Source organism: Sapajus apella, unplaced genomic scaffold (genome assembly GCF_009761245.1).
Source record: "Sapajus apella isolate SASKATOON/1434 unplaced genomic scaffold, GSC_monkey_1.0 scaffold8, whole genome shotgun sequence".
Lineage (NCBI taxonomy): Eukaryota > Metazoa > Chordata > Mammalia > Primates > Cebidae > Sapajus > Sapajus apella.
Window position 1 is genome coordinate 4,025,128 of NW_022436948.1, and position 10,272 is coordinate 4,035,399.

The window sequence follows — 10,272 nt, forward strand, 5'->3', positions numbered from 1 at the left end:
GCTTTTGTGCTTCTGTTCCTTTCTCTTCAGCTTTACAGAGGCCATTCTACATGGAAAAGGCCCCAAATGGTACCTCTATACACAGTAACCCCTTGCCAGGCTGCAATGTGGTAGCCAGTGGCAAGGACTGTTTTCTCCTTTTGATGCCGGGAGACTATTTCTGAGAACAGGGAAGCCTCAGGGTCCTAACCCCAGCCTCTGCTGACATGTGTGTCATTCGCTCAACCCCAGGCAAAGCAGGGTCTCTGGGTGAGCCTCGGACACACTGGGCAGCCACACATGTCTGTGTGAGGGTGATTCCAGGTTGGCCTGTTCAGAGATAAGAAACTGGGCTAGGCTAAACCTGTTTCCTCAAATATGGAAAAGGGAAACGGGCAGGATGCAGGATGGTTACTGGGCACTTCAGGCCAGCACAGCAGAAAGATGGGAGGACGTGCATGTGTGCTCGTCACCACATTTCCTTCCTGCCCAGGATGCACAGATTTTAAGGACAGCCTGAACTGAGCTTGTAAGTTAAAATTAGGCTGCCATGGGGTGCAGGGTCTCCTATTTCTCCCCTGCTCTGGTCCCAGGGATGTTCTCAGAAAAGTGAGCCCCTCATGTGAACATCAGAAACCCCTGCCTTTGCAGGGGTGGTTATCCTGGAAGAATCTCCCTGATGGGACAGGCCAAGCACAGTGGCCTGGAAGGACGATGACTTGAGTGTTAGCTGGACCCAGCGTGGCCAGGCAGTCCAGAGAGGCAGGGGTTACAGAGGGGGAAGCAAAGTGGGGGTCAGAAGCTCACGTGCACGGCTGGGGCAGCCAGTGCTGCCCCAATGGTGCCTGCCTACAATAGGAAGAGTGCAGGGGCCACTGTGTGTCAATTCTGTGACCTCACTCAGCCCAGCTCTCTGCTCAGCGTCCCAGAGGTGGGAGGGAAGCTGGATTTGAAAGCCCAGCTCTAAGCCATTGCTATCCCAGCAAGTCCTCGCTTTGAGGGTCACTGCCTGGCCAGAGCTTGGGGAGCTATGGGCTAATGCAGCACCTAACACCGAGCTCCTTCTACGCCCTGCTTACCTCAACTTTGGGACCAAAACCTCAAGAGGGGCTGCTTTTCCCACTAACAACTGCCTCTACAGAGCTGAGCCTGGGAAATGGGTTTCCAGCAAGGCAGAGAAAGGAAGAAGCGACGTCGCCTTGCCTGAGCTACCAACCCAGAGCCCAGGTTGAGGGAGCCCCTGCAAGGGTAGAGAGGACCAAAGGTAAGGTGTGGCCTAGCGCCCTCCCGCTGGCCTTGCCGTGAGCCTCCTCCAGGCACGTTTCGAGGTCATGGCCAACATTACAAGGCAGAAGGATATGGGTGAGGATTCTGGGAGAACAGGAAACACAAAACTTTAAGACAATTCAACATAAAACATGATTGTTATTGAGAAAGAGCTCATCTACAGCCAGGTCTTAGACAAGAACATAAGTGACAAATCTGTGCTCTTCCTGGGCGTCAACAAACGTACTCCAGACACAGCCGAAAAATCCATGCACTCAGGAAAATACAAGCCAATCCCTTGAAGCATCTGACACTGAACACAGGTAAAAAGTTTCTACAAAATATTTTATTAGCAGTCTTCATTCCTTAGAAGTCTCTAACTTTATACTTACACACTCTGCTCCTCCCCCGCCTGCCCAGTTGGGTTGTTTGTCTAACTTCCATTGCGTTCTAATTCAGCTGGCATTTGACTAAAGCCTTAATGGGTTTTGACTACACTTTTCCTGTCTGCGCAGACCTGCAATGAGAGAGGTTTTTCTTTTTCTTCTTGCAGTAAGGGCTGATTGAGGATTCAGAGGCTGGTATTCTATGGAGATGAAGGAAACATGATAGAATACTATCAGACACATGCCTGGAGCCAAGTCAGCACACCTGCTTGTGCGTGTGTGTGCATGTATGTGTGTGCATGTGGGCACACATGCTTGCAAGTAGGTAAACGCATACACACCACACACACACACACACACACACACACACACCCGCCCCTCTGAAGCCCAAGCTAGTCCACAGGACTATTACACTAGGAAGCTAGAAGCAGGCGAGGGCAGGGGACAGCCCCTCTCTGCAGAGAGATGCCTGTCTCGGGCACTCTGATGCAAGGCCTTTGACAGGCATTAGGCTTGGGCTGCCCTCTCATCTCAGCCACCTATTTGGAGACACAATCAATCACTGAACAAACAGCCATGAAGCTAGTATTGCACTTTATGCCTTACAAAGTATCTCAGGTACATTCATATGCCATAAACAGGAGGCAGTAACAAAACAGCGACTTTGGGGTCCAACCGGGCTGTAATTCCCACTCTGCTCCTTCCTGACTCTGGGGCCCTGGGGACGTCACGAAGCCTCTCCCCACCTCAGCGTTCCACGTCTGCACCATGAGTAGGTCTAAGCCAAGTGGCCACGCGGTTCCCTCCCACCACAATGGAGGGCAAGCCCACGTTGGAGTCCCCACCCCCCAACCTCCAGGGCCTGGGACAGCACCAGGCGAGAGGGGTGGGTCAGTAAGGGTTTGAGGAGTGGGCAGGGGACAGAGGGGTTCTGAGGGCATCCAGCCCAGCGCCTGGAACAAGCCATGAGGAAAGGTGCTTGGTGTGCCAGGCCTCACGCCTTCTCTTCTCGCTCAACCAACCAAGCCCGGTTTCCGCCCTATGAGTGTGGTCTGTCCCGATGGATGGCTGGGAGAATGCCTGTTTGTGGGTTTCTATGACGAGTTTTCACCTCAAATCTCCAAGTCCCATTTCCTGGTCCTGGAGGCACCTCCCCAGGTGATGTAATCCAATTCTACCATCGACTGTGTAAAACTTTGCAGTTACCCCCCTTCCTGGGGACAGCTGCACAGTTCACCCACATGGGGACTTTCAGAGAATTCAATCTCCAGTTGATGTTCAGCCAGAGGAGAAGAAAGAGAGGCACAAAATACTTTGGATGCAGACAAAGGCGAATGGCCCCAGCAGCTTCACTCAAACACCCATCTTCACCTACACCACTGGGGTGCTGCGGATCTTTGTCCAAAGTTTAATCCTTCCTTCCAACCGAAGAAACTCAATCAGAGATGAAAAGAATACCTGGGTCATGACATTCAGCAATTACTGAAACAAATTAGATTTGGGGAGTTGGCCTGGGTTTAAGTTCCAACATGTGAAAGACAGCACATCACCATGTGCCTCTTAACCACGGCTAGTTAGGGAAGTAAATCAGTGAGTAGCTTGCTGTTATCTTAGGTCACTGGAGTAAGGCATTTTACCAAACTACCTTAACACAAAAAGCAGAGGGGAAATATCTGGAAAGCTAAACAATAGCATTTGAGCCAATGCTGCCAAGGGTCACGAGGAAAATGCCCAACCGGGGACCCCTGCTGAACCTGGAAGAGGGATGCTGGCTGCGCCTGGGACAGACACACCCTCTCTTTTCCTGGCTATGGGTTTTCCTCCAGTCTACAGGAGACGGCTGAGCAAAGGCATCCTGGGACACTGACTGCAGAATCCTTACCTGCTCCAGTTGAGGTGAGCAAGGCGTAGATGGAGCTCGGTGTTAGGTGCTGCATTAGCCCATAGCTCCCCGAGCTCCAGCCAGGCAGCTCCATTCCTTCAAAAAATAGACCCCCTTGATCTCACATACCCATTCCCTTCTTGCAGCGCTCATGGTTCCCAAGCTCTTCCCCCTTGGAAGTACCCTGATCAAACTCCTACGAAAGTAATTCCGTCAGAGGGCTCAGGTGCTCTTGGAAAGCAGATTTTAAATCCAAAAGCATCTCGCTCTTTCCTGCTGAAATTGATGAGGCACAGCAAGTGGTCTCAGCAAACAAGACCAAGCTGCTTCTGGAGCAGGGCTGTGAGCCATGCATGGTTCCTGACAGACACACCCCTACTAGGGCCATGAGCCCACAACACAAATCCACAATGGGAAAGGCTCACCCCGAGGGAGCGGGCGCCTTCAACACTGACCTCGCTCCATGTAGTTCTGAGCCATGAGCAAGGACTTTCGGCCTTTTCCGATCCTGTATTTCACCAGGCTGTTCCTATGTAGGTCTTCCCTATGAACAACATCTTACAAGAAGATCTATTTTGAAATTAAACGAGGACTTTTCATAAAGGCTAAGTTGGACTCTGGTTAAAAACTAAATCTGGAAGGCAATGCCATATTTGTATAGAACAAGCACACTTAAAATTACACTTTAATATCTACCTCAATTGTGTTTACTAAAAAAGATCTAGGAGTAAAAAAGGAATCTCTAAGAATTTACAAACTAAATCCACGTATAAATAAAATTCAGACCCTTTTCGTTCTTTCAAAGTGGGAAACGAGCTTCAAGGACATCACCGAGGAATCCCACCACCTTTGGGCTGGCAATGGCCTTGAGTACAATGTGGCATAACTGTTTATAGATGAGGAAAAATGTGGCTCAGAGACGTTCACTGATTTGCCCACAAAAATAGTCTTTCAATTGGAAGTCCTGATTCGATAGTGATATTCTGGAAGGAGAAAACAATGGCATTTTCTGAAAGATGGACATCTTTGGCTGGAATCGACTTCTCTGCGTGAGGTCAAACTGCCTCCAAGAGCTGACAAGTGCACAGGCAGCCTTGCTATGGATTCAAAGCCACCTGACCTCCAGATAGGCACTGTGCCTACCCTAGCAGGATTTTACTTATGCAATTCAGTCACAGGAAAGAAGGTGTTTCCAATATTCAAAGTTTACACAAGCTGAACACTGAGGTGGTGATGTGGCTGTGAGGTCACAAAAGCCAGAGATGAAATCCCCACCGCTCTAAATGCATTGTGTGATCAAGTTTCAAATGCCTCAGCGTGCTGAAGCCCTTGGATTCCGATGCCATCTCGTTGCCATCCTCCCCTCCTGTGCACTTAGCCCATCAGTCACTGCTGGCTGCCCCTGCAGAGCCAACCCTCAAAGGTCGCACCTGAAATTTCCCTAAGCCCTGTTCTTCCAGGTTCAGCGGAGGTAGTTGATATGATATAGGAGGAAAGGAAAACTGTTTTTTTTTTTTTTTTTTAAATCAACCAAGGCAAAATTAAGGTAGTCAGAAAGCTAGGAAGAAACAAACAATATATTTTGCTTAAAATGAGAAGCATGTGGAAAATAAAAGACTTTGAAAGAGTAGGCCAATGTCTTCTTACAACTTTTTGTATAGCTTTTAAAAAATTCTGCATGGCTCAGTGTAGATGGCGTCCACACCTCCCCTCCGCCTGGAACCTGCATTCAATCCTTCACAAGTGCTGTCTGTGTATGAGACCAGCTAGGTGATTCAGTTAAACCCCTTTCCTCTCTAAACAGAATACGCAATTTACCCTGAATCATTCTTCAACAAGTACTAAAAAGGTACAATTTCTTAAAGTGAATGCATTGTATGAACTTTTGGCTTCCAAAAATGACTTCTCGTTGGAAAAGAGACACACCTTAGAAAGATGAAACTATGAAAAACAACAGTCATAACGTGGAATCGCTCCGTGCCTGGACCCTCTGCCTCGAGGCCTCTGACTGCACAGCCCTCCGCTGAGAGGGTGCTTGTGGTCCCCCACCCAGGACTCAGGGTGCCTGGTGCTAAGGAGGAACGGGACTGACCGAGGAAGTCTCTCATCACCAGCTGTGTTGCAGTTTTAAATTCTGCCCCAGTTGTGGTATTTAAAATTCTGTATGTAAAAGAAAAAACCCCCAACCTTCCTACATCTTCCTAGTTAAAGCTAGAAAGGGGAGTGAAGACCCAACCGAGCTGGGCGGAGCCGCTGAACACCCACAACCCAACGCCGTTCTAGGGGTTGGATCAGAAGAGTCTCTGCATCGTTGGTCGGGCACAGGCTTGCCTCCTCGATTCTAGCCGTGCCCTCGGCCACAGTGTCTAATCTTCCTCTTTACTGGCATTCGGGTGTTTTACCTCTCTGCCCGGATTTTGTACCTGAGCACAAAATAGGCAATGAGGCGCAGTGAGATGAAGAAAATCCCAAGCACGACGAAGTCCAGGTAGAGCTTGGCGTTTTCCACGTCCAGCTCCCTCAGGATGGCCTCCGACTTCTGGAAGTGGCACGTCTCGTCGATGTCACAGTGCAGATCTTCTCGGTCTAAGCCGTAGATGGAGAGGATGACCCCTTCAAACCCATACCTGGAGGAAAGGTCGGGCGTGAGGGAGGACGCTCTCCCAGCCAGCCACACCGCTGGCTGAAGGTCAAAGTTGTTCACCCTCCCTGCGCTTCCCAGCCCACCTTTCCCTCCTTCCCAAAGAGCTGGCTTCCCAGAATACTTCCTCCCCTCCCACCACCTTCTTAAGATAAACACACCCAGCAGCTCCACTATGTTTTCCTTCCAATTTTGTTTCCTCCAGGGCCCCCAGCAAAAAACCAAGTAGAAAGAGCAGGAGATACTCATTCACTGGTGAAATGCACTGAAAAACCTTTTGTCCACTTCCGAGGTTACATACTTTCTAATGGTCAGCTGGAATCGGGCAGGCCAACTTGCAAGGACTTGAGAGCATTTCTATGAAACATTCCTGCCCCCTTCTCCCTCTGTTCCAGCCCTGCCCTGTCAGAACAAAAGCACTAATTTGGAGAAGAAAGACGTCGGTTTCTGATTTCCTGCTGTTGGAGCACACACAGGCTGTTGAAACTCTGTACAAGTGCTTTGTTTTGATTCTGTTTTCCTCCACAATATACCTGGGTCTGAACTGACATTCTAGAAAGGAAGAGCTTGTTCCCAACTTTGGATCTTTGTGTCATGTGGAACTTCTGCAGCTCGGAAGACGGGTGCTGCCCATGGTGGGGACAGTGTGCCAACATTTCGTGCAGAGGGCACGAAACCCCGTAGCCAAGGACCCGAGGCACTAGGCATTCTCATTCAAAGATACTAGAATGTTTAGGATGTTTAAAAAGGGCTTTTTTTTTTTTTTTTTTTTTTTTTGAGATGGAGTCACCTCTGTTGCCCAGGCTGGAGTGCAGTGGCACAATCTCAGCTCACTGTAACCTCTGCCTCCTGGGTTCAGGGGATCCTCCCACCTCAACCTCCTGAGTAGCTGGAATTAGTCACGTGCCACCATGCTCAGCTAATTGTTTTGTGTTTTTAGTGGAGACAAGTTTTCGCCATATTGGCCAGGCTGGTCTTGAACTCCTGACCTCAAGTGATCTGCCCACCTCGGCCTCCCAAAGTGCTGGGATTACAGGCATGAGCTGCCGCACCCAGCCCCCACCAGATTTCCTATAAAGGTTTTACAATCAGTACTTGTTAGGAGCACTGTTCACTTTGGAGAGGAAGAACGTCCTAAATGATGGAAGCGTTTCCACTGAAGGCTGCTCTCGCAAAGTCTGGAAAGCGAGGACCTGCCAGGGCTCTCAGGGTGTGAGGCGCTGGTTTCTGTGGCCTCCTTGTTTACTGTGTGTGTCTGTGTGTGTGTGTTGGTGAGGGTGGGAGCAGGTGGAACTAGGAGGAAGATGGAAGGCATCGATCCTCATATGCGTGATTCATATTTGGCCAGATGTCCAGAGGAGCTTTCTGAGCTCCTCACACCATTGGAGACGGTTCTTCCCTATCACCCTGGGTCCCCATGCCACACGTGCCCTGCGCCTACTACCTGACATAGGAAATGTAGGACATCCACTGCAGGTATGTGGGGATGGTGTCAAAGCTCACGAAGAACCCCGAGAACAGGAGCACTGGGATGGCCGTCACCGGGCCCACGAAGGTGGCCACCTGGAGTTGGGGGGACACAGGATAGCTGTAGCAGAACCCACAGGTTGGCCTCCTGCAGACGGGGGTTCGCCCACCCCAGCTTCCCCCAGGCAGGGCCAGGGCACCTTCTGGGCACAGTAATGAGGGTACTTTATGGGGCAGAGGGTGCAGTGTCCCTGAGGGGTGAGATCACCATCTCTGAGGTCCCCCTGCTGTGACACAGGAGCCCCAGAGCCTCCTGCAGCCCAGGGTGAGCTGGGACCTGGTGGATGTCCCTAGGGCCAGACAGATGAGGGCACACCCTCCTCAAGGGGCTGCCATCTGCTCCTCCACAGCTGTCCGTGGGGGGCTAAGGACCGTGCCTGGCCCATGGCAGGTGTGTGGCAGGCATCCCCGCAGTCGGGGCCCAGTGGAGGGACTGTAGACTCTGCATGTCGGATGGGCGCCTACCTGTCAGCACCAGCGGGAGAGCGGCCCAGAGATGGAACCAACAGCCACGACTCAGGGTTCAGAGGGAGCACAGGTCCAGCCAGGGGCTGTGAGGGTGTGGGGGATAGGAGGGTGTGTGTGTGTGTGTGTGTGTGTGGTGTGTGTGGTGTGTATGTAGTGTGTGCATAGTATGCAATGTTTGTAGTGTGTAGTATATGCATGTGCAGTGAGTGGTGTGTGTGCATAGCAGGTAGTGTGTAATGTGTGTTTGTGCATGTGCAGTGTCTGGAGTGTGGTATGTGGTCTGTACTATGTGTTGTGTTTAAGTAGTGTTTGTGTGTGTGGTGTAGTGTTTGTATGTAGTGTGTAGTGTGGTGTGTCTATAGTGTGTGTGGTATGTAATGTGTGATGTGTAGTGTGGTTTGTGTGTAGTGTGTGTGTGTGTGTGCAGTGTGTGGGGTATGGTATGTGGTATGTACTGTGTGGTGTGCACATGTAGTATTTGTGTGTGTGTAGTGCGTTGTGTGTGTAGTGTATACAGTATGGTGCGTGTGTAGTTTGGTGTGTTTAGTGTGGTGTATGTAGTGTATGGTGTGTATATTGTGTGTAGGTGGTGTGTCTGCAGTGTGTGGTGTGGTGTGTCTGCAGTGTGTGGTGTGTCTGCAATGTGTGGTGTGGTGTGTGTGTAGTGTGTGGTGTGTAGTGTAGGGTGTGTGTGTACCGTGGTGTGTGTGTACTGCAGTGTGTATGTAGTGTGTAGGTGGTGTGTCTGCAGTGTGTGGTGTGGTATGTGTGTAGTGTGTGGTGTGTAGTGTAGGGTGTGTGTGTGTGTACTGTAGTGTGTGCGTATGCAGTGTGTAGGTGGTGTGTCTGCAGTGTGTGGTGTGTAGTTTAGTGTGTGTGTGCATGTGCTGTATGCAGCTGTGCAGACAGGGGCATCCCAGCCCTGCGCCGATCAGTGATCCCCGTGGAGCCTGAGCGTCCTGGGCAGGAGGCCTGGGAGTGGCTAAGCAGGTGCTCTGGGGCTGGCTTTGGGGGACGTGGGTTGCCATGGCTAGTGTGAGCCTGGCACCTTCCTGCAGTGTCATCTTTGGTCCCATGGCAGCCTTGTGAGATGGCTATCCTCACCCAGGGTGAGGGCACTGGGGCCCTAGGGGCCAGGAATCCGGCTCATGGTGGCCTGGAGGTGACCAGGAATAAACTGCACCCAGCTGGGGGCCTCAGGTGTTCCCAATCCACCCAGGATTGCTGCTTTTGTCTGGAAGGACAGGCTCAGCCAGGGCGCCCTGAAGCCACAGAAGAGGAGAACCTGCAGGTGCATGTGGGTGGCAGGTAGGGGGATAGGGTGGGCAGTGGGAGAAGGAAGGAGCTGGGGGAGAGGCCGAGGGGACCCTGCAGAGGCAGCCATGCAGCTGCTGAGAGCTTGGCCCCGGAGCCAGCGGTGCGACCCTAACAGATCACTTTGCGTCTCTGGGACTCAAGTGTCCCCCTGTGTAAAACAGGGCCAGCACAGCACCTAAGCGTGGCTGTGCTCGGGGCTAGGAGCTCAGATTTGCGGGGCGCTGGGAAGAGCACGCGGCAGGCAGTCAGCACACGTGAGAGCGCCTGCTGTGCGCACCGTGTAAGCCCCCGGATCCTGACCACCCGACAGTGTGGGCCCTTCCCACGGGACTGACCCCATCTAGGAGGTCAGGGCGGAGGTAGGGGAGGTGTGGCAGAGCCCCCTAGCTCAGGCCAAGGTGGCGCGGGGAAGCCCGGCCCTCAGCGCCCCACGGGCTGGCACCTGCAGGGATGTGGAGGCGGCTCCAATCAGCAGGCCCAGGGACTGCGCCACCAGGGAAGTCATGGTGCCCAGCGCGGCAAACAGCACGAAGCGCACGGCGTCGGACGGCTGCGACGTCATCCAGTATACGATGCTGCAGTAGGCCACCGGGAACATGATCTGGAAGCAAGGACCCGTCAGCTGCCGGCTCCGCCGCTTCCCACCACCGCGGGCCAACCAACAGCGCAGCTCCCGGGCAGCCAGCACTCCCGCAGCTCCCGCCGGAGCTCCGGAAGTCCGGGTCCTTCCCCACAGCTCCACTGGAGCTCCGGAAGTCCGCCCCTTCCCCCACATCTCCACTGGAGCTCCGGAAGTCGGCCCCTTC

General features: G+C 52.3%; 1 protein-coding gene across 2 annotated transcripts in view; it reads right to left on the minus strand.

The window, feature by feature from the left end:
- Positions 1–1,571: 1,571 nt before the first annotated feature.
- ABCG1 (ATP binding cassette subfamily G member 1) overlaps positions 1,572–10,272 on the minus strand; it is an 81,262-nt gene continuing 72,561 nt past the window's right edge. For both annotated transcript variants that reach the window (XM_032276804.1, XM_032276803.1), the window contains exons 13-15: positions 9,909–10,067; positions 7,599–7,717; positions 1,572–6,140 (exon numbers count right to left, since the gene is read on the minus strand). In XM_032276804.1, the coding sequence (XP_032132695.1) occupies positions 5,912–6,140; positions 7,599–7,717; positions 9,909–10,067 (507 nt within the window). In that variant the 3' untranslated portion in view covers positions 1,572–5,911. The remainder of the gene's footprint in view (positions 6,141–7,598; positions 7,718–9,908; positions 10,068–10,272) is intronic.